The sequence below is a fragment of the Neopelma chrysocephalum genome, unplaced genomic scaffold (genome assembly GCF_003984885.1).
Source record: "Neopelma chrysocephalum unplaced genomic scaffold, ASM398488v2 Primary Assembly neopelma1_96545, whole genome shotgun sequence".
In the NCBI taxonomy this organism is placed as follows: Eukaryota; Metazoa; Chordata; class Aves; order Passeriformes; family Pipridae; genus Neopelma; species Neopelma chrysocephalum.
This window is the reverse complement of record NW_020925190.1, coordinates 323624-347840: the sequence shown is the minus strand read 5'-3', so window position 1 is coordinate 347840 and position 24217 is coordinate 323624. Positions and strand designations below refer to the sequence as shown.

At 44.4% G+C, this 24217-nt stretch overlaps 2 protein-coding genes across 6 annotated transcripts in view; both read left to right on the top strand.

The window, feature by feature from the left end:
• Positions 1–24217, top strand: part of ATG10 (autophagy related 10) — a 528134-nt gene that overhangs the window by 215106 nt on the left and 288811 nt on the right. The gene's annotated exons all lie outside the window — the stretch shown is intronic.
• On the top strand, positions 570–23910 carry CKMT2 (creatine kinase, mitochondrial 2). 2 transcript variants are annotated; one of them, XM_027708811.1, is made up of 12 exons: positions 570–777; positions 1132–1193; positions 5582–5655; positions 8243–8400; positions 9083–9281; positions 10293–10388; positions 11831–12052; positions 14448–14533; positions 16445–16568; positions 20031–20165; positions 20507–20632; positions 23677–23910. In XM_027708811.1, the coding sequence occupies exons 1-12, from the start codon at positions 605–607 to the stop codon at positions 23794–23796; spliced, it is 1575 nt and encodes a 524-aa protein (XP_027564612.1). In that variant the 5' UTR covers positions 570–604; the 3' UTR covers positions 23797–23910. The 2 variants fall into 2 exon arrangements, with proteins under 2 accessions (XP_027564612.1, XP_027564613.1); XM_027708812.1 differs by lacking the exon at positions 1132–1193 and having other exon boundaries at positions 759–777.

The window sequence follows — 24217 nt, the reverse complement described above, 5'->3', positions numbered from 1 at the left end:
GTTCCTCTGTCAGCCTTGGTACATGTTCAGCTTTGGTTAGAGCAGAGCTAGGTGAATGACATTGATTATTCTTTCATACTTTCCAAACCATTTTGTGTTATTTCTTACAGTACTTTACTGCTATGTAGCTATAATTCTAAATGCAATAGAGTAATAAAATAATAGTAATTCTTAATGGGAGGCTTTAGATACCCTCCTTTTACATTTGATGGGCCCCTCTGCCTTACAAATAGTTGAGAATTAATGTTGTAAGTTAAGAAATAAAGGGGGAAAAACAGTCAAAATCACCCACTGTGATCTTAGCTCCTTCAGTGTATGGTTCCCTGCTCTGGCCTGTTCCCACATGGGATTCAAGCAGCTGGAATTTTCCTGCTCTGGATGTTTCTCAGGAGATGTTCAGGCAGGCAGGACTTGACCTTTCTCTTTCAGCTGTTCTTAAGTTGGAGTGTGGGGGTGGAGCAGCATCTTTTGCTGTTTCCCGCCTGCCTGACCATTTGCTGACATGAACACGTTCCACCTGAGAAGCATTTGAAGGGTGATATTGCTGTCACCCCACTGCTGCTACATCCTCCTTGTGTCCTCAAGGGCACCCCTGTGCCAGCAAATGCCACTAACCCAGCAAACCAGGATTGGCCCCTGCAGCAATTATTTTTGTTTCCCACACCTCCTCTTCCCCGTCTCGTATTACCTGAGCTCCTCTCAGGGCACCAACTTGCTGTTCCTTTTGCGCTCTGGGCTCGCTGCAGGCAGCAGGACGTCCCTACCTCCAGCTTCAAGGTCAGTTTAACTACATATGTATTGGTTTTGTAGCCTCAAAACATAGCACTTCAAGTACAAGGGTTATTAAATATGGATTCAAAGTGCCACAGGATGTGGTGTTAATTTGGCTATAATTTATTGACTTGTGTAACCACTTGGTGCAGGGAAATATTTGTCAGCCCCGCACTGTACAGCTGGTTCAAGTTATGGAGTCAGAGGGTTGTTAAGGCTGGAAAAGACCTCTAAGACCATCAAGTCCATCTGTTAATGCTGACCCTTAAGTAACAATTTTAGTAAGGGAAAAATAGGATGTGTTATAAGTTCAGAGTAAACATCTCCAATTACGTGAGCTTTTTGTGATTTTGATTGTAGCTCTCTGCACTGCAAAGATGAGAGGTTTATACTGCAAAGTAGCATCAGATGGGCTCAGAAGGGTGAGCAGTACCTGTACCTTTGGCAGGGCTTTGGCAGGAGAATTTGGGCTGCTGGGTCTCACCAGGTGGGATCTGACCAGCCAGATCTTCTGCTGACAGAAATCAAAAATCATATTGTTACCAAGGGGTCATTGTCTGATCTATGAAGAGTTGCAGCTTTTACCATGTCTTCTCTATTCATATGAATCTAGTCACAGATACACAGCTTGGAATTTTTTTTTCTTAATTAATATGTTTTTATAACCATTCACTGACCTCTGGCATTGCAAGGAGAAAGAAACTGAAATGTAGTTGATTTTTTCGGTAGAGGTACTCCATGCTGTGATAAGGCACAGTCAAAAGTATGTCTGCACTTGGAGCATTGTTTCTGCACTTTTGGAGGCTGTATCTGAAACCCAGATGAGTCAGAAAAGTTTGAGTGAAACTACGAAAAAAATCACCAATATTGCTTTATGAGATCTGATGTTTTAATTTGCATCTTATTCTCTGAACCTGTAAGGTGACACAGCAAGCCAAGAGCAATGTAAACTGATTTCTGGGCATCTAAAAATGGTCTGTCATGCATGTAGTGACTCATGACATTTATTGCAGATGTTTCTAAGGTGCCAGAACCTTTCATGGGCGGGCGGAGAAAACTTTCCAATGGCACCTGTAGGCTTCAGTTGAGCTAAGGATGGCTTAGAGGAATTACTTCTCAAATATAAAAGGCCAGCCTCCTTCTCCCTCCAGCACATAGAAGTCCAGCTCCCTGCAGTGATACCTTTGGCTAAACAGCTTAGTGGCTTGAGACATGCATTTACATCATCTGTGGCGCTGAGCCTGTGTGAACTTTAGCTGTGACCGCCATTCCTCCAAAATGTCACTCAGGATCACATGGTGTGGCAATTAATACCACTTTGGACATGGCTCAAATATTTAATCTAGTTCTATTTCTAGAAATGTCACTGTAACCCTCTGTACCTTCCTCCCTTCTGGGTTAAAAGCACATGTGATGCTAAGTGTGAAATTTGGGGTAACCAATACCTGTGCTAAAATACATCCAGAGAGAAAGACAGCTTCCTCGTTAAAAGAAGTTCAAGAAAATTAAGAACTAATGGCAAGAGCTTTTTTTTTTTCTTTCTTAAATATTAGAAGTAGTTGTGAAGTTGGCGAGTTCATGGGGTTTGAGCTGGGGTTACCCCTCTACCTTAAGGGGTACCTGCAATCCTTTGGGCTGTTCATCAGCCAGCGCCAGATTTGCAGTAATGACTTCTTTTAAACCTTGCTGATGGCTTTTGTCTCCACTTTTAGTGCAAGGTGGCTGATGCACATATTAAAGTACAGTTTTAAACCGAAAATACACTCCTGGGAGCAGGGAGATAAAGGCTGTGACCTCTGTGACCTTTTGGACGCATTTTGCTGATTCAGTGGCCATAACTCACCAGGCATATGGGAATATTTCCTTGGAAAAGCCAATGCTGATTTGACTCTGAGTTTGTTGACCCTTCATTGTGCTGATGAGGTGAGAATGAGGAATGTGGAATGAGAAAACCTTGGTTTTGCACGCACTGAATGCCACATGCTGCAGTAGCTGTTTCTTTTTGTACAGAGTTAACCAAAACTGTGCCCTATAGGGGGGAACCTGGTGCATGGAGGACACACAGCAACTGTTTATGGGACAATTGCTCTGTATTTCTCCTCTCCTGTACAACAGTATTTTTGCTTTCTTCAAGTGATATCACGAGTACAAATGACCTTGGAAGTGAAAGTTTAAAGGACTTTCTGCCAGTGACAAAATCCAGTCCCAGAGGTACTGAGCTGTGCTCCATGTCCTGCTCTTGGGCCAGAGGCATCTGTAATCCTGGGAGTGCACAAAAGGCATCCAAATGAGTAATTATGCGGCAAGTATTCAAAGCATGAGCAGACTGAGATAACAAGGGGAAAACGTGCAAGGCAAGTCGTCCAAACACTTTAATAAATAAAAATAAAGATGTTACGCTCAAATACCTGGAGCCTTCAGAACGCCTTGCAGTATACTTGAATAATAAGAAAAAAAACCCCAAACCATCCATACATTTACCTGTAGAAAATATGCCTGATGCTGGATATGAGCCAAGACATCTGACCTTCCACCAATGAAAGGGTGCCCAGCTATGAGCACTGTGGAGGCTGTGCTACCTGCAAAGGAGAGGGACACAGACAGTGCAGGTGCTGGGTGACAGCAGAGCAGCTCAGCCCTGACCTGCGCTGAAACAGCTCAGTTTAGATCACATCTCTGAATGTGCCAAAACCCCTATTCATTAAATTATTAATAACTCTTAATGGGCCTATCCATCACATTTTGGAAAAATGGTTTTATTACTACAGATTATTATATACTACTATATATTATATCATTTAACATTTTATTATATATTATAGCTATTATTTGAGTGACACATGATTGAGGTCTTGCTATGAATCCTAAGAATCTTGTTAAAATCTATTAAAGAATTAAAATCATTAAAGCTTATACCGCAAAAAAGGTGTTGTGTCTAATCCCATAGAAATTAGACCTCATTTGGACAAACTGAGAACTAAAAATCAGTGCAGGTTTAGTTCACAGAACTAAAAATTAGTGCATGTTTAAATGCAGCTAATTCTGTCTAAAAGAAAGTCCAAATTCTCATGAAGCTTGTGGTAGACAGAAAGAACTTGAAATTTCTGGAAGGTTGATGCAATTAATGCGCCACTTAGCACAGATAAAAATTAAGTAGAAAACTATCAATGATAATTGGGAGCCCTTTAAGAATGTTTTATTGGTACCTTCAGAATCCCACAGCAGAGGAGAAAACTTCTTGGCTTATGGGGAAGCATTCCAGTTTAAAGAGAAAATGAAAGTACTAATAAAAAAAAATAAAAATTGATGGGACTGATGCAGGCTTAAATTAACCAGGTTCCCACTGTTGCAGACAACTCTCATCACAGAATCTTACTTGGAAGTGTATTTATGTCCTGACTGGAAATAATTCCCTACTGAGTGATGACTCCCCAGAAATCAGGGGACTGTGACACCCCAAGTGACCATGACCTGTGGTCCCCAGGGCTAGTGTGGTCTCCAAATGCTTGAGCTGTTTAATGGAGACATGCTCTGCTGCTCCCATGCTGGGTCCTGGTATGCTACTGGTTTGAAAGGACAGTTCTGGTTTTGTGAGGATGTTGAGGATAAAACACAGTGGGAAGAGTTCAGGGCAGAGCCAAAGCGCAATTAGTAAATACGAAACTGATGTAGAGACACGAATTATTTTTACCTGGGGTTGATTAATCCTCAGAACTCCTATATCTCCTCCAGACCGTGCTCTCTCTAGATTGTTTTGAACACAGATACTTTCCTAAGGCAGGTGTTCTCCTTCCAGCGCACCTGGTCAGATCAGGAAAGCACTAGATTCCTTTCCAAGGGTTAAAACTGATACCCCCCAAAATTATTCTGATCTTGAGACAATATTCTTTCCCCTTTCCAGCTGCGTCATGGCAGCACTACAGACACCCATGAGAAAATGAGTTTTCTATCATGAGCAGACGGGAAGACACTCGGCAAAAAGAAAAATGTGCACTTTCATTTCTTAGGCTGTGCAGAGGTTAAATTTCCCTAGTGAAAGTGAAATCCTTGCAGTGGGGCCTTAAAGATGGTCTGTGGTGAAACCTGAATTACAGCAGGGTATTTCTGGTAAAGTGCTCCTAGAAAAAACATACTCCTTTAATCAGAGGTACTGATGGTGCAAACCTATTGTAAGGGCAAGTTGACAATTTCTGTGCAGGAAAAACCAGCTGAATCTGTTAATGATTTGAGGTCAGATTTGAAAAAGAGCTTTGATGAGGATTTTCTCTTACTTTGAAACCATTTCATTCAGACTCTTTTAAAACGAAACTTTTAAAATGCTTGTTTTGAAGCAATGCATTACTCAGAAATCATGATATTTTGTGAAGAGAAAAAAATTTGAAAAAAACCCCAATGCTTTCCTATCAAGTAAAGTTTATTATTAATGTTGTACCCCCATTATGTAAAAACTGTTTGCTGAACTTAACTACCTGTGCAAGGCACAGCAATTTGTGCTGCAGGACTATATACATTTATATTCAGGACTAGAGCCCACCCTTGTGGCAAGAGGTGTTTATTGAATTAGGAGTCACATCACTTTGGTAAAAAGGATTACAGTCATCTGTCCACAGCACTCAAGATGATGTTTTTCTTCTCATTAGGAATTCTAACTTTCCTGGATCCTTTGCATTTGACAGTCATAAATGATGGCAATGCCATGCTCCAGTCAGAAGATTCTACCTTCAGTTGCAGGAAGGGACATGTAGTTAGGCACTACTTCTTTTAAAAAGAAGGGGGAAAAGCTTGTCTTATTCTGACTTATTTCTTTTAGGTAGACAACCTGCACGGTCTGTGGCATCTCTAGTGTTGGAGGCTTTTAAGAGCTGTCAGAGAACTGTCTGTCAGGTAAAGCAGAACCTGCCCCAGGGTAAGGGAAACCTTTTGTGTGGTCCAGCAATGCCAGACTGTCCTAGGGAACAAGGCATGCAGCCACAGTGCAAGATAACAACAAGAAAAATACTTGTGATAAGGGACATTGTTTAAACGGACAATAAAGCTGAGAGGGTTTGCTTTAGGGGTTAAAGCCCAGCAATGCACACCCAGTCAAAGACAGGCATAAACCAGGGTGAGGAGGGGGTTCTCTTATCATTCAGCAGCAGCAATGTCCCTTAAAGTGACACAGGATTCAGAAGCCCCAAAGAAACCCAAGCTGGTGGAGATGCTGATGAGTGCCTGGGGTCGTTAAAGTCATAATATCATCATCTGCAATGGAATTTTTATATGGCTTCTAGTTTTCAGGACAGGAATTTGACTGGCAGCCAGTTCCTTGTTAAAAAGATGCACCAGTGAAACAGGGCTGTAAATACACAGGGCTGCTGTGAAAATATACGTGATGTTTCTCAGACACTTGGGTATAACAACAATAGTTCTGTGCAGATTAGTCACAAGGAAATATTTCCAGAGTGTAAGACAGGGATGCTGTACCGTGAAAAGGCACAAGAACCACCTGCTAAACACACAGAAAAGAAATAATCAGAAAATCTCCATCAGAACCCCCTTATTTGACTTTTATTTACAGTCAAACATTTGAATCTGAAAAATCGACCCGAAAAACTGCTCAGAGACTTTTCTTATCTTTAAGCAGCAAGGTATTTGTTTATTCAATGTTGGGAGCAAGCCAGCTCACGCTAGACCAACTTGCTCGACTTGCAAGTGCAAAACTAAGCCATTTTATACATTTTAGATACATGGTTACATCATTTATTATACATATTAATAAGTGGGCTAGTGTAGGGAACATGTCCCGAGGTGCAACAGGTAGGCACCGAAGCTAGGGGACATGCGCAGAGCCAGACCCTCCTATTGGTTAAGAGTCACGTGGGATCAAGGTATAAAAAGGCGTGCGCTCTTTAAATAAACCTCTTTGTTTACCACCTCACAGAGAGCGTGCCATGATTTCTTTATTATATAAAGGCAGTGCCACGTGCACGTTACAGGCTAGTCTCTGGGCGGAGTCTTTCCAGACATGCGCAGTCTTCTACTGTGGGGGTCTTCTCCTCCAGCCTTCATCCCTCTGGTAGTCGCCATGGACGTCTTCCTCAATTTGACTTCTTCAATTAGGTGACCTGAATTCTTCAAGCTTGCAAAATCCTGGCTCTGGGCCTTCTAGATCTTATTCAAACATCTAGTTTACCTAATTTATTACTGTGTGTGTACTACTCCTATTCTTTCTATAATAAGGCCTTTGGTCCAGTGAGCTGAACAGAACATGATATTAACCAGTGCTCCTAAAATGTTCTTCTAGCAAAACAGGTATTGAGATTTCTTAGCAGGCCAAGATATCTCAGTTAACTCTTTAGGCCTGGCTCCTGTTTCACATTCTCCCACTACATTTTGAGAGGGAGAAATCCTGTTGCAGTCATGAAAGTCTGTCCTGCAGCTCAACCAAAATGAATTAATAGATTTAGGGAAATTCTTTCAGTGAAAAAAATACTGAATACTAAAATTTCTGTCAATTTCACTCAGCACCTTTCTCTGGAAGTAAAGTTAAATTAACTGTATATTGTGTTTCAAAGGCATGAAGGAGAGAGAATGAAAAAATTCAGATATAACATTGCTTAAAAACAATAGAGGACATGAAACAAATTACTCCAAACTTAGAATACATCCATGTTTCTCATCTGACATATGTGACTGATGGAGAAGGTGGTATTGCTTTGCAATAGAAAAACCAGCAAGAAGAGAAGATTTTTTTACCAGATGAGAAGATAAAGATGCAACATTGCATTTGTCTTTAGATACTAGTGGGAAAGATGAAGAAGTAAAGGGTTTGGGTATAACTAACCCAGATCTACATGAAAAGTATTGGAAATTAGAACTCTTATTTTACTGGAAATAAAACCAAATGCTTTGAAGTGTTTATTATTACCTCCAAAATTACATTGAAGAGATTGCATGAAGAATCATATTTTAAAAAACTTTTGGAAAAACAACTGAAACAGCATATTCTGGGGGAAAGGTTGTGTTTACTTGTAAATCTTCCATGCCCACTTCCCAAAGATGATTTACCAGAGTCCAGTTTTAAGAATAAGCTTCTGTCAATTATACAAATTTTTATTGTAAATTTAGATTTGTAGAATCGTGGAATTTGTGCCCTTTATTTAGAATGGAGTTACATCTTCCTAAGGAACTCACAATCGCCAGCAAGAGTAGTTAAATTCTGAGTCTTGGAGGAAAAAATGTGCACAGAACATGCCACTTTCTTTGCTAGGCTTAGAGACCTCCTGTACTCCAGACATAACCCCAGTAGAATTAAATAGGGAAAATACACCTGTGAATATGAGCAATTTTTATGAACACTCTGGATAAGCGCAAACCAATATTAAAAAACAAATTTCTCCTCTTGCAGGACTGTGGTGTGAGGTGAGGGTTCACTTGTTGAGGGCATTGTGCAGGGTCTGATGGGCTGACTTGGGGCTGCCTTCTCTTGCAGAGAGGAATGGCTGGCACCTTCTGCCGTCTGCTGGCCGGCCGTGCCTCCACCGCACTGTTTGCAGCCGCGGGCACAGGGGTGCTGACCACGGGCTACCTCCTAAACCAGCAGAATGTGAAGGCTGCTGTGCAAGAGAAGAGGAAGCTCTTCCCTCCGAGGTGAGTACGGGGAGACAGGCAGGGAGCTGGGCACAGTGCCCTGGCCGTGGGTTTGGGAGAAACACCTTGCCCTTGGGAGGAAGGGGATGCCCATGGAAGTGGCATGGTCATCGTGTGGTCTGTCCAGGGGCTGAAAAACAGCACCCTGTACGAATATCTCCAATTTCAGATAACACCAGCAATGACCTTCAAGACCAGCCTAACATCTTTATTTTCCCTGGCTTAGTACACCATGCAGCTTTTGTGCAAATACAATGCCATTAAACCAAACCCTGGTATTGCAGAAGAAGAGCTGCCCAGCGGCCGGTCAGATGGGCCCACTGGTGTCAATGAGAGCAACTGGGCTCCAAACTACAGAGCACTTCAGCTAAACTGAATTCCCTTCCTGCTTGAACTAATCAATGCTGGAATTCTTTTATTCCAGAATAACGGTGTTTTAGCAGAGCTTCAATGGAGCTTAGTACACTTTCAGAGCTCATTGGGATTCATTTTCCTGATGGCAGAAGACAGTTTGTGGGGCAGTTCCAGCAACCAGAATCTTCCTTTCTTCCTAAAATTCAATGCAACATATAAACAAAGAATAGTTTTAATGTACTCTGAGTGTTGTGTTCCCTGTAATAAAGCAGCCAGGATCACTGTTCAGAGGGAACAGGTTAATGTCTCCAGGCTCTTTCACCCCCAGCGCGGACTATCCTGACCTGCGCAAGCACAACAACTGCATGGCTGAGTGCCTCACCCCCGGCATCTACTCCCGGCTTCGAGACAAGATGACCCCCAACGGGTACACCCTGGACCAGTGCATCCAAACTGGGGTGGACAACCCTGGTCACCCTTTTATTAAGACGGTGGGAATGGTGGCAGGGGATGAGGAGTCCTACGAGGTAAGAGGTTTCACAACACTGTCGTGTTTGGGTCAGTTTTCATGGTGTCCTTCCCCATTAGATGAAGACAGATTTCCAGTAGGGTATGTGTTCCGAAGGCAAATTATATCCCAGAGGGTACATAAGGGGCAGGGCATGTGCATAAAGATGGTGTTTTCCCTACTTTTCCACATTAGGAAAAGCACGAACATAAGGTATTGCTACAGGTGCACTCTGCTGCAACTGATACTAACAAAATATACCTACTTAGCACCTGCTAACTGCCTCCAGCAGCTGCCCTCCTTCCTACAACTAAAGTTAGTTTATGGCAAAGCTATCCAATTCTTGGACACAAAACTGAATGTAATGTGGAAATCACACTGTGGAACAGCAGAGGCACAAGCGAAACAGAAACATCTTCTGTGAAGTGCCAGACATCGTTTCATTAAGCCACAGCTTTTGGGCCATGAGGAAAAATGAAGACAAAAAGCATTAGGGTGGACAGTTTATTTAACTCTGCAATGACAAGAGGAAAACAGAAGAAAATGCTTATTTTTTTTGACCACTGTGGTCTGCTTCCTTCAGTCTACTGTGATGGTACCTGTTATTACACAGTCTCTTAACAGTATCCCAAGCACTGGGCAGCTGAGGGTGGATTGGGACACCCGCCATTCTGGACTGTCCCCTCCTGGGGTTTGGTTTACCTGTCCGGGTAAACTGCCACTGCTTCTTATCTGAAGGTGAAGTGGTGGTTGGTGCTGGCACAGCCAAGCCAAATGACTCTGACCAGAACTGGTATCCCATAGCAGGGAAAACACAGGGTATTCCTGTATGACCCAAAACCAAGAGACAAGTGGCTGGGGGGCTCTGGGTGTGTGTTCTGGCTGGTAATACACCCCAAAACCCAATCTGGTTGTCATCACATCCAGTCCCTGTCTGTGGTAACTACAGGCAGAGACTGCTCTGTCTGGAGCTGGTGCATCAAAGGATTTCTGTGGTGCAGACTCTTTCTAGATTCTCTTGAATCCTTAGGTGTTTGCTGAGATTTTTGACCCTGTCATTAAATCGAGACATAATGGCTATGATCCACGGACAATGAAGCATCACACTGACCTGGATGCATCCAAGGTAGGGTTGAAATAAAACAATGAGACAATAAAAGATCTGAGCTGCTTATTACAGGTATTGCATGCAACAGTACCTTTCTTGCTCCTGATCCAACTCTGAAGACACCAGCTTTCTGTTTAAGGAAAGTGGGATACCACTCAGCCCTGTCAGCTGCATCTCTTGTCCATAGCAGGGACCCAGTCCCAGCTGAAATAAGCATTTGGGCACCGTGGGTCTGCTCATGAGCTTAACAGATCACCGAATTGTCATGGAATGGCTTGGGTTGGAAGGGACCCTACAGCTCATCCTGTTCTACCCCCTGCCATGGGCAGGGACACCTTCCACTATCCCAGTTTGCTCCAAGTCCCGTCCAACCTGGCCTTGGATAGTTCCAGGGTTGGGGGAGCCACAGCTTCTCTATATTCCTCCCAGGATACCTGTCCTTGCTTCCACTCTCTGTAGGCTTCCTTTTTGTGTCTGAGCTAGACCAGGAGCTCTTTGCTCATCCACACAGGCCTCCTGGTGTTTTTTCCTGACTTCCTTTTTGTTGGAATGCATCACTTCTGAGGTTGGAGGAGTTGATCCTTGCATATTACCCAGCTTCCTTGGGCCCCTCTTTGCTCCAGGGTTTTATTCCATCGTGCTCTAACAAGCAGATCCCTGTAGATGCCAAAATCTGCTCTCCTGAAGTTCAGGGTAGTGAGCTTGAACTTCAGTTGATCATTGTTGCAAAGGGTGACACCCCCTCCACAGCTCCCCTGTCTTCCTTCCCAAGGAGCCTATATCCTTTCATTACAACACTCCAGTCACAGGAACCATCCCACCACATCCCCTTGATGCCACTAAGATCACAGCCCTGCAGGCACGGGCACACCTCTGAGTCCTCCTGTTTACTTCCTATGCCACAGTGTGTTTGCACAGAGACATTTAAGCTGGGCCTCCAATGAAGTCGATTTACTGGCTGACTTGGATGCAATTCCTTGAGCTGGAAATCCTTGGATAGTCACCTGTGTAAGGGTTGGAATGAAAGGAGTTTAATCCAATATGCCCACATACATGTGGGCAAACCTGAACTGCATCTTAACATTTCCTTTATAGTTCAACTACAGCCTTATTTTAGGCTTCCCTCTTCCAGACGACCTTCCCCACCTAGTTTCCTGCTTTTGCCCATATCCTTATTTCCAAAAGCCACCCAGATTCCCTCATATTTTGGGACCACAAAGGATGAGCTGGTTACTCCAACATGTTCATCCAGCCAAAGAACCACATTGCTCCTAAAAAGAGCTCCCGGTGCCTGAAACTCTTGAAGGGCTCCTGGTGCCCAGAGTGGTTGTGACCCAGAGGAGAGGCCACCATGCTTGGGCAGGAAGATGCCCCTCTTTTTGTGGGATGGGGTTTGGATTGCTTTAATAGTGGACTACAAGATGTGTGTGTGTGAACTAACAGAGCATCCTCCCCCTCAGATCACCCATGGGCAGTTCGACGAGCGCTACGTGCTCTCCTCGCGGGTGCGGACTGGGCGCAGCATCCGTGGGCTCAGCCTCCCTCCCGCCTGCACCCGGGCCGAGCGCAGGGAGGTGGAGAACGTGGTGGTCACTGCGCTGTCTGGGCTCCGGGGGGACCTCTCGGGCAAGTACTACAGCCTGACCACCATGACTGAGCGGGAGCAGCAGCAGCTCATCGACGTAAGTACAATCCCAGTGCCAACACCGCCTTCACTCCATCCTCCTCCGGGGTACTCTCTGTCCTGCATGGCCAAGGAAGGTAATCACAGTGTTACCCCTACAGTTAATGGCCTGCCAATATCTTCAGTAGAATAGCAAATCATCCAGGGTCTGTATTTTTGTGAAGCATGTAGCTGTGTAGGTCTGAAACATGGGCTTATACCCCAGAGAGCAAGATCTGTGTCAAACCAAACACACATGGCTACTGCCACCTCTCTGGACAAATAACGAGGTGAATTCAGACCTTTCCTGGCCATTTCCTTGAGCAAAGATTGATATTTTCTATATTAATAACCATTCTGACTAAAGGTACTAAACTGGAATAGGCAATACATGGTATCTGTATTTTAGACTGTCGTGGTGGGGGGCTTTGGCTGAGATTTCTTTATGCCAAAACTACACTAATTCTAATTTCCCAAAATTTGTCTGTAATTTCATTAAGCTAAACGACATTAATTCTTATTTCCCTAAAATGGCTGTAGCCTACCACACCCAGATGACCTTTTCCCAGTCCTGTCATTGTGTTTAAGAATTTGAAGGATCAGGCCCATAACGAGAGTTTTCATTGTCACACAGATTGAAACACAAGGATTTTCACCATGGATTTTGTCACAGCATGTGACATGTCAAACAAAGCTTGAAAGTGCATTTTAAATATCCAAAGGAATGGCTGTACCTTCTTAGCTATATTCATGGCACATTAATCAACCAAAAGGGAGCTGATAAAGTAACATAACTATTTATAACCTCAAAATAGGTGTCATAGTCTGGATTAACCAGTAGTTAAGAATTTAGGTAAGATCAGTAACTTTTTTAGTTGAATGTCCTTGGTAATATGTTTATTGACAAGATTGCAGGTTTTATTTCCTTGCCTTACTCAGGAGGACAGGCTGAGAAAGCAGAAGTTGAAATTGGAGTGTGCAGAATGTAATTCCTTCATGGTTTAGGGCTAAATGCTGTGGGAAGTGGAATAGGCTTCACAGACTCAGCATTTTACCTTGCTTTGTTTAGCTTTATGTTCACAAAAATTTATAGAAGTCAGGGCATTGAGTGTTATAAGCTCATATTCGTCCCTTAACTCACACCATTCCTTACCTCCTCCAGTACTTTAGGACCTTGAACCCTAGATCAGACTTTGTGCCAGGCTTTCATAAGCACCATTTGATCTCAGTGAGATCAAGTTGATCTCAGTGATACCAAATCAGTGCTACATGACTGGCTCTCAGCCCAGAAGGCTGAGTATGTTGCAAATCTGGCCATATGCACGTAAGGGAAACTAATAGCTCTTTTCTTGCAAAAAGGGGAATTTTTCTTTCAAGAAAAAGCATTGAGTGGAGCCAGCTGAAGAAGGAAAATTTGTGTCCCTGTGATGAGCAAAGAGATCTCTATACCTTTTCTTTCTGCATAGTTGGAGAAACTATGGCTGCACCATCCATCACAGGGTATTCAAAGGTGAAACCTGAAATTCTCCATTAAGGCAAAAAGATGTAAAGCATATCGATGTGTCTACCATGTCAAATGTATTCGGGATAGCTTGCCTCACTATTCCTAGTTAAACCTGAGATTTAAAAAAAAAAGAACAAAACCAAAATCCCCCCAACATTTGATATGGCAGTATTCAAGGAATGAAGAACTAATAATTTTTCAGGACACACATGAAAATCAAATATTATTTGGTCTGGGGAAAAAAACCCCCAAGAGTCCAACTATTACTTTAAAAAAATCTAAACAATTTGGCAAGTTGGTGGCACAGCAAGTGCTACATTTATTAAGTCAGAGATAGCATCTCTGTTAAGGAACAGAATGAGTCTCTGATTCCAAAAGGTCAAGATTAACACTGGTTTAATTCCTACCTTGACTTCATGCTCAGAATAAATATCTTTATGCCGGAGAAGCAGCTTTTCAGAAGTAGCACTTTTTGTGAGTTTTTTTTTTTCTGTCTTTAAGAACTCATTACCTTCTCTTACTTACCATAAGGTGTGTGTGTGTGCAGAGAACCCCTCTGGATCTGGCAGACAGGTCCCTCCAGAGTACCCTTTGGTGTGTCCACGTGGTGTTAGGTTCCACCTTCCAACACTCCCTACCTTTGAAAAACACTTCTGGCAAAACATGGTCACTGTACCCATGTTGGTGAGAATCTGCAAGGCTCAAGAATATCACCTGAGTAAAGTGTTTTCAGCTGCAGGCAAAGGAACCAGGTTCACAAGCTGTACTCTGTGATTTGCCTGTGCTTCAACTGCCTTCACATAAAATGTATTGGACAGTGTTGCATTGCTGCCTTGAATAAACCTGAATTTTGTTTTATTTTCTCTCCCTCTCTCTCTTTCTCTCCCTTCGGCCCCATTTTGGCACCCAGGATCATTTTCTCTTTGACAAGCCAGTGTCCCCCTTGCTAACATGTGCTGGGATGGCACGTGACTGGCCAGATGCCAGAGGAATCTGGTATGTTGTATGATGTGCAAGAGCTCGTGTGTGCTTTAAAGATCATGTTACAAACTTCCTTGCTTGTCCTAACCTTGCAGCCACTCTGTCTCCATACTCACTGCATTTCCAGTTGTTTTTTTAGAAAAAAAAGAATTTTAATTCCCAGGGCTGAAAGTAACTCTTTCTTTCCAAATAATCTGGACAAAAAGGAGATAGGGGAGTTGAATTTCCTGTTTTGTTCTAGGTCTGTTTCTACTGTCACAACACATTTGATGCATTTTGTGCCCAAATGCCATATTTTCTGTGGAGATAAAGGGATAACAGCTCTGAGAGGAGTGCACATACCCACTAGGAGAGGATGGGGGAGGCTGTGCAGTGCACAGCATCTGCATCCATCGTGCTGTACTTCTAGGCATTACCAGAGGCTTTAATGCTGAAAAATGAGGCAGAAAGGATTCTGAGGAATCACCTAGCTGTGAAACCTGATCAGCCATGAAACCCAGTGACCTGCTGGAAAACTGTGAGGATTTTTTTATTTCAACAAGCTTCCTATTAGATTCAACAAGATGCAGGTTCCCTGGTCCCCATCTAAATCTGAGGAAAGAAAAAGACTAAAGCTTGAGGCACATAATTCACTGTCTCTACAAACAAACAGGAGAAGGACCAGTAATTTAATTTCAATCCAGGGATTTCCTGAATAAAACAGACGTGGTTTTGGCTTCTTTTACATGTGAAATATCATGCGGACTGGGAAAAAAAATATTAGTGTGATTGGAAAGTATTTCTGTAAGTAACATTTTGAAAACCTGCCTTCTTTTGCAAGAAATTGTTGTCAAAAAGAGTAAAGGTTCTGGAAATCATTTTGCTTTTAATGATTGTGATCCTGTCCTTGTTATGGGCTGCAGGACTATTCTCACCAACATCACCAGCAGCAATGGCATGTTTGTTAAAGCAGTGAGGTGACTTGATTAACTAAAGGCTGAGGTGAGCCAGGCCAAGCTCAGACTGTAAAACCTTCCCCTGAGCATTTGTATGTGACTGAGGATGAGGTGACTGTACCCCGAGTGACCCAGTGTCAGGGCACAGGATGTTTACACCTCCTCAGTGTTGCACTGGCAAACTCTGAGTGCAAAAAGGAAAAGGAGACACAGTAAAAGACCAACTGAATGTCAGGCTCTCAGTGAGCTTGAACTTCCACTTTCATGTGTCTCAAGCCTGGTGATATTTCACTGTTGGCACAAATCAGTCTGATCCCATCAATCACCTTCTACATGCTGTAGAAAGGCTGTAGTAGAAGCCAGGAAAAGTGACCTTGGGTGTGACATAGCACTTAACAAAGCTGGCTATGACAGTCCAAGGCAAGAGAGGGTTTTCAGGTGTTTCTACCTTGACTGACAAACCAGCACTATCTGGGAGCAGCATCTGCGATCCCTGGACATGGCACTTGATGCAGCCATCCAGTGCTGCCAAGTGACACAGGGAGCACCGGGATTTGATTTAAGGGAGAACATAATTCAGTAAGAACATATTTCTTGGCCCCTAGCAACATGTAGGTCTTTGGGTTTTTCCAAGAACAATAAACCTCATCCCTGGTGACAGAGGATGCAGGGCTTGGCTTCTCCCTTGGCTGCAATCCCCCAGCTGTGCTCATGCTAGAGGACAACACATTTTCCCTCACTCAGCACTGCAGCAGCACAATGTGATCAGGAAATTGCTTCAGCTGTGCCCAAGAGACCTGTGTGTTGCCACTGGCATGAGAGATCTGACAGTCAAATCTGCTCAAATCCCTCACCATATAGAACAAGTTATTTCTCCACACTTAACATCTTTGCTGCACTGAAAGACTATGATAAAACCAAGACTATTCAGAGCTTTTTTTGAGGGCTTGTCTTTTAAAAGACACTCCTTTTCCCCCCCTCTCTCAACCAGGCATAACAATGAGAAGACATTTCTCATCTGGATTAATGAAGAGGACCACACCAGGGTGATCTCCATGGAGAAGGGTGGCAACATGAAGCGGGTGTTTGAGAGGTTCTGCCGTGGTTTAAAAGAGGTAGTATCTCAGTGATTTTATTATTCCTGTTTGTTTATTGCTGTGAGCACTACTCCCTGTGGTTCACACTGAGCTGACATGTCAGGGAGCAGCAAAATGGAGTAACACCAGTCCACACAGCAGTTAAAGGAGGAAACATGGGCAAACTGGTAACTGAGCTGTAGGGAAAAACAAATAAATATCCCCTTTTTTTACCATTTTGGGCCTGTGGACTGTGGAAATTCACAAATCAAGCATTTTACTTGGATTGCTTGATTTGCCTGAGTGAAGAATTTATTTGGCCCAACCTCCTGGTTCTCGTTTCTGATGCTGGGAGACGAGTGGAGGCTGCTGAGGTTGTGCGCAGGACTTAAGGCCCAACCACTTTTGGGGAGATATGGGTTTGTGATTAAAATACTAAAAACCGATAGCCAGGAATCCTGGATTTTATTCTGGTCTATCTATTCGCAGTGACAAAAAAGGTTTCATGAGATGGTGGTTTAAAACAGTTTTGTCCAGACAGTCCAGGTATGACTCAAGTCCTGTGTACTTACTGCTCTGGGACAAAAAATGTTGATTTAACAGAGAAAGTGGACTTTACTGTGTCCCACAGGCAATATCATGACACCCTTGAATGTTTTGGGTTGGAAGGGACATTAATGACTAACTAGTTCCAAGCCCCTGTGTACCTGTTTACTTTGGCTGAATGCCAGGTGTCCACCAAGACTGCACAGACTTCCCCCCCCAAAAAGGGGAGACGAAAGAAAAAAAATCGTGAAAAACGGGGCTTACCAAGAAAGAAAGTTTATATTTACATGGAGAAAAAGGAAGAGACTAATAATGCTACAAACACACAGGCAAAGGAAACTAACAGTAAAAATTCTACCTCCCCCGCGGAGCAGTGTTTTGGACAGACGTAGCTGCCTAAAGGGCCATCTCGGAAGAGGAAGAAGAAGAAGGGCCGAGTGAACTCTCCCTTCCCTTTTATAGCCAGGCTGACGTAACATGGTATGGAATATCCTGTTCCTCCCGGGAAAAGGAAGTGTTAGTTAACTACACAAACCCACTACACCCTGCCATGGACTAATACAGCTGTGTACCCCTTCTTTATCACTTCGCAGCTCTCAGTCAAAAAAAAGCAAGGCTAAGTAGGGACAGCAGTAACTACAGAGTCTTCATTGTGGAAGCAGAAGATGCTCGGAGCATCCATGGGGAAGTCTGAGTATGGAGTGGGCTTTGGGGCACAGAAAAACAAAGTCACCTGACAGGTGTTTCTGTGCCATCAGGGAGGTGACTGAGCCCTGACCAGTTCCCAGGGCACACCTGTGGGGCTGAGCAGTGCACAGGGGGTGGCAGAGGTGACACAGTTTGCTGAGGTTGCTCCCAGCTCTGACTCCACCACTGTGCTCAGCCCATGTCAGCAGAGCAGCACCTGTGGACCTGGCCAGGTGTAGCAGGTTGACCCTGTCCAGATGTCAGGTACCCACTAAAGCCACTGTCTCACTCTCCCTCTGCAACTAGACAGAGGAGAGAGAAAAAAAAACAGCTAAGGATTCATGAGTTGAGATAACAGCTGGGAGAGGTCAGTTACTGATTACCTTCATGGGCAAAACAGACTCAAAGTGGGGATATTATTTAAATTTATTACTAACAGGATAAGAGCCAAAGAGTGAGAAATAAAACAGTCTTAAAAACACCTTCCCCCCACCCTTCCTTCCTTCCTTCCATTTTCTCCCTCCTCCCCCCCCAGCGGTGCAGGGGGATGGGGAATGGGGGTTGCGGTCAGTTGTTGTTTCTGCCGCTGCTCAGGGAGAGGAGTCCTTCCCCAGTTCCCGAGACAGTCCTTGATTAACCTCTCCAGCGTGAGTCCATCCCTCAGGCAGCAATTCTTCCCAAACTGCTGTCCTGTGGGTCACTCCTCCATGGGGTGCAGTCCTTCATGAATGAGCTGCTCCACCGTGGGTCCCCCACAGGGGCCACAAGTCCTACCCGGGCAAAACCCGCTCCAGTGTAGGCTTCCCTCTCCACGGGCTGCAGGTCTCCGGCAGGACCCTGCTCCATCTTGGGCCTCCCATGGGGTCACAGTCTCCTTCATGCATCCACCTGCTCCAGCATGGGCTCCTCCATGGGCTGCAGGTGGGTCTCTCCACCCCAATGGTCCTCCATGGGCTGCAGGGGCACAGCTGCTCCACCATGGTCTGCACCATGGGCTGCAGGGGCCTCAGCTCTGGTGCCTGGAGCACCTCCTGCCCCTCCTTCTGCACTGACCTTGGTGTCTACATTGTTATTCCCATGTTCTCACTTAGCTCTTCCCTGGCTGGAATTTTTTCTCTGCAACAATTTTCTGTTCTTAAATATGTTATCACAGAGGAGTTACTATTACTCCTGATTGGCTTGGCCTTGGCCAATGGCAGAAAGTCCATCCTGGAGCCAGCTGGCATTGGCTATATGGGACTGGGGAAGCTTCTAGCAGCTTCTAGCAGCAGCCACCTCCATAGCGCCCCCCCCACTACCAAAATCCAGCCACAGAAACCCACTACGCCAGGCAAAGTGATCAGGCAGCTTTGGGAACTATCACTAGAAGAGGTGTCTGGGGTAGGAAATCAGGCCTAGTTTCCCACCATCTGTTCTGTTGTGCTCACACAATATAGAAATGATTTTAGAAGGCCATTTAGTCTGTATCCTTCTGCAGAACAGAAGTATTCAGCTATATTTGCAGAAGTCTTGTGAGCATGAGCTGGTTTATGCATCCAGTTCTCCTCAGGAGGAGAAGAGAACTGAACTGAAATTGTATTTGGATTGCACAAGTAAACCTGGGGAGAGCAGATGGGTGAACAAAGTACCAGCCTACTCAAAGGTCAATAGACCCTTGTGATTTTCCTGCAGATAATTATTTCACTCTCCTGTCTAATCTGGTGAGAGACTTACTAATGAAAAGCATTGTGTACAAGCTGTGTCTCCTTATAAAGGAAGTGTGGCTGTTAATACTGGATATTTAGAGGCCAAGTGTCCTCCCCAGGAGTCAGGGCATCATCTTGAAAATTACACAAAACTCAGGTTCAGCTCCTTGTTTTCTTCATAGTGTTTGAGTCCTTTGGGATTGTGCGTTGCAAACCAGCTCCAAAATTACCAAGTTAGAAACAAACAGCAAAAGCCACAATTCTTAAGTAGACATGGCTTCATGAGCTAAGGCTTCACAAAAACACCAGGACAGGGAGCTTTGTGATGAAGTGGCAAAGAGTCTGCAAGGTAGTGGTCATGAGAAAGCGACAGAGATATCCTTCTGGTACCTGGTGAGTACAAACATTTTTGTCACACCTAAACCAGACTGGACCCAGGTGTGAATTCCTGCCACTCCACTGGTGTTAGTGAAGTTCATCAACACAAACACATGGCAAGAAGAATCTCAGCTACCAGCAGACATCTTAAAATGAGACATTTGCATGTTGCCGTTTTTGCTTTCTTTCTGTCTTGCTACCATAGGTGGAGAGATTAATTAAGGAACGTGGCTGGGAGTTTATGTGGAACGAGCGTCTCGGGTATGTCCTGACCTGTCCTTCCAATCTGGGCACTGGTCTGAGAGCTGGAGTCCATGTGAAGCTGCCCAGGCTGAGCAAGGTACGCGAGTCCTTTAAAAAGCTGGTGACATAACTCAGCTCTTCTGATTTACAAAGGAACAGATGAAAAATGACAGCTCATGGCGACTGCAAGTTAGCAGGATGCATGTAATGCACATTTAATTGAGCACGCTTTAATTCTGCAAATTATTGTCTTTGTTATGAAAATTAATGTGCTCAGCAGGAAGCTGCCAGGATGGGGAGTAATCCAAGGACAAGAAAACTCTCCACCGCTGCCTGTCACTCTGGCAATGCTGTTAATCCATGGATCACAGCATGGCAAGGACGCGGTATGACACACACACTGACAGGCAGTAAGCTCAAACCTGTTTCTTGTGACAGGACCCCAGGTTTCCCAAAATCCTGGAGAACCTGCGCCTGCAGAAGCGTGGCACTGGTGGAGTAGACACAGCAGCCGTGGCTGATGTGTACGATATCTCTAACCTGGACCGCCTCGGCCGCTCAGAGGTAACCTGTCCTTGGTTTGTGGGTTTTTTTCCTGATTTTTCCTCATGCCTCCACCAGCAGTTTTTACTCCTGATGAATCTGGTCCAGTGGAAATGCTTATTGAAAGAAAAAATTATTAATGTGCATGAAGGGCTTGACAAATACTCCTGTTATGGGAATGAAAAAAATCAACCCTGACCAAGTTGCACAAATGTGATTTGCACCATGTGCTGAGGACCTCTGTGAGAGTATGCAGGTGCTGGAAAGGAATAGGGATGGAGTCCTAATCCACCCAGGCAATCAGGCACTAAAGCAAGGCTTGGATTAGGGTGTTGTGTTCCTTCCACTATTGTCACGCACTTCCTCCATAGTTACACAGCAGGACAAGGCTTTCACTCCACAATAACTGAGGAGCTGGTGCCTTCCTAACGTGTCCTGTGTGGCTCCAAGCAGAGAACAGAGGAGAGCTGGGTTTAAATGACAGCTAAGTTTAAATCAGGGCAAAGAGTTAATTGCCACCCATGAGCCCTCCCTGTTGGGCTGCAGACCATGATGAGATGGGTTTGTCTCAGACATTTGCTTTGAAGCCATTTCAGTCAGAAGGAGCATTTGTTGTCCCAGAGCATGGAAATGACCCTGCAGCCTGGCGCTGCTGCTGCCCTCCTGGGAGGCTCGGGTCCCACACCTCATTCCAGATTCATGTTCAATTGTTCTATAAAGCAGAACAGCTCCCAAGAGCAAAGCTAATGAGGATAGGGCAGAAAGAGCCATGTCAAAGAGCTGCAGCCTCCTCCCACCAGCTCTCTGAGAGGCTGTGGCAGCTGGGATGCAGTTTGGTCCTGGTGTTGCAGCCCAACACCCAGCCTGATTCTGGGTAGGTTGTCATAGCAGAAATATAACCCAGGGATAAAGCACCCGGTCACAACTAGACTCAGTGTAGTCCACAGCCAGCCAGGTGATTTCCCTTCCTCACTTGCCACTGGGACAGAGCCAAGGCAGGTATCCTGCGCTTTCTTATTCAGAGGTGCCCTTGAATGTCTCCACAACCACGAAGAGAAGTTTGGAGATTTTAAATTTTGAAGTTTGATGTAGGCATCTATGTTCCTTTGGGTCTAGAAAAAAACAAATGACAGTGAACAAAATAAATAAGAGTGAAATACAATTCAGCTGTACTATTTGCAAAAACAGTCTGTGACAAAGACATCTATTAATACCTGAAACATCATAATTTGTGCTTTATATTAAAATAACATCAGTAACAAAAAAGGATTACACAGCATGATTGAGTCATACTGACTGACAGCCTAAGCCTACAAATTCTTGCTTATCTGAAGATTTCCACTAAAGTCAGTGATGCCTCCTACAGCAAGGATCCAAAGGATTAAGCCAACAGATAAGATACAATCCCTACCTTGAAAAATCTGAAATCTAAATAAGACAAGACATACTCAAAGGGATAGAAATGTTTTATTATAAGATATAATTTTTTTAGTACATAATAAAATAAATTCCATTATGTGGTAAACGTTTTTGCAGAATTGGATTATGTTCCCAAAGCTGCAAGATAAAATTGTTTGTATTTTTGCTCTATTTCAGTTACTGGTCAATGCAAACTTAATAGGAAATTTGTTTTCTCCTGGAGGCTGCAAATTCAGACCTCTGATTTCCCCAAACAGCTGGTCTGTAAAAGACAATAAAATAAAGTGTTAAGTCACTGAAATGCTTTATAGTAAAAATCCCTTGAAAATCAGCAACTGTCACAATAAAGAGACAATGGAATTTAGTCTTTGCACTCGGTTTTAACAAGCCAGTCATTAAAGGTTGCTAATGAACCATTTCATGAAGATGAAGACATATCAGTGCTATAGTTTGCTGGCTCACAATGCCACCAGGCCTTTAGTCCTCACATGTCACAGCCTGTGCAGAAAGTCTGCTGGGGACAAGCTCCTGGTATTCTTCAGCAATTCTGAAACAGGTTACAAAGGCACCACTCTCCCTACTCCTCCCCTCCCCCCCACACATAGAATTACAAATTTTGGTGCTGCTTCTGGCCTGGAGCTGATCCCACTCCTGCCAGTGTAAATCAGGAGCTAAAAACAAGGAGTGCTAGATGATGCAGAGCCAGCCTGAGTTCAGGATGAGTGTTATGCTCCAGAGATGTGGGTGCTGAGCCTGGCAGAATGGGGAGGACATTCATCCCACTGGGGCCTGGGTCATCTCCAGGGGAAGGACAGGGGAAGGATATCTGTGGGAAGGATATCTGTGAAGAAGGACATCCATTGGGAAGGACATCTGTGGGGAAGGACCTGGCTCTGAGTTGATGAGCTTTCTCAGGCAGCCTAAAAGGCCGTGGTAGTGCTGACATCCTCCCAGTTCTGGCCATGTGAAGGACACCCATCCTGTGCTGCCAGCAGCACTCAGAGCCAGTGGGAACTAGAACAATGAGCCTCTGCCTTCCTCTCCTTGCACCAACATCCCTGCTAATTCATTTCCATGTCTCTGTGCTCACATGAATGTTCCTGCAAGCACAGGGTGTTCCGGGCCTGGAGCTGGAAACACCCAGCAAGGGACTTCAGTGCTTCAGCAAGACCTGCCTGGTGATGCTGAGTACACACAGCATGGTTATGTTCTCATCCTCTTATATGGAGTGTGGGGAACAAGCTGTGCCAGGCATCCCTCCCCAGCACACACCTGGGGAGGACCCTCACGGAGTCACCTCTGAAACAGGTCTCAGCTCACGCCTAAATATTTTATATAAGGACTTTTGTCATATTTGTTACAATGGGAGCAGAGTTTGGTGGAAATAACTGTAGGGACCTAATTGAAAATTTCTGTTTCTGGTGGTCCAAACTTGGAGCAAACAGGAGAAGGGAATTACTGTGGCTTTGCACGACCGATTCTCCCTGTGCCAGAGGGTGCGTGATCTCCATGCCATGATGCTTCTCAGGGGTCACTTTACCTCACAGCTTTACCTGCTGTCATTGCAGTACAAGCCAACTTTCTACTCCTCTATTAACAGATGAGCTCAAGCTTCTATTACTATTATTTTCTTCTTGTTTTTGTAGGTGGAGCTAGTCCAGATTGTCATTGACGGGGTCAATTACCTCGTTGACTGTGAGAAGAAACTGGAAAGAGGTCAAGACATCAAGGTGCCACCTCCGCTGCCTCAGTTTTCCAGGAAATGATGTTGCTGCTGATTGTAGCAACTGATGGTAAACTGGTGGCTACCATTCTGATGGGAAGGCACCTCTGTATATGTCTGTATAAATATGTTGTGTAATAAAATACTACCTGATACCCAAGGTCTCCTCAATGCCTGGCTGTACTGGCAGAAACTGGTCTTTGTGCAGCTTCACTGGGCTGCACCCATACAACCACCTCCCTATCCTCTCTTTGGGGCACTGCTTCCCTTTCTTTCTTGGTTGGTGATAAGAAAAGTACTACTCCAGTAGTACTACTCTAGTTCTATGCTGCACTTGCACTTATGGCCATATTTACGATAGCTCCTGTAAGCACCCTATTCATGCCCCATGGCCTTGGGCTGCAGTCCAAAAACCAGGAGGCAAATCAGTTTGTTGATATCCTGCAACCCACATAACCCTGCCC

What these genes read in the sequence shown, in the direction of transcription:
- CKMT2 (XM_027708811.1), top strand. Translation starts at nt 605, where the DNA reads ATGCCACTAACCCAGCAAACCAGGATTGGCCCCTGCAGCAATTATTTT. An exon ending in CATCAGATGGGCTCAGAAGG is followed by an intron (nt 1,194 to 5,581) that starts GTGAGCAGTACC and finishes TATTTCTTTTAG; the next exon opens with GTAGACAACCTGCACGGTCT. An exon ending in AGCTGCCCAGGCTGAGCAAG is followed by an intron (nt 20,166 to 20,506) that starts GTACGCGAGTCC and finishes TTCTTGTGACAG; the next exon opens with GACCCCAGGTTTCCCAAAAT.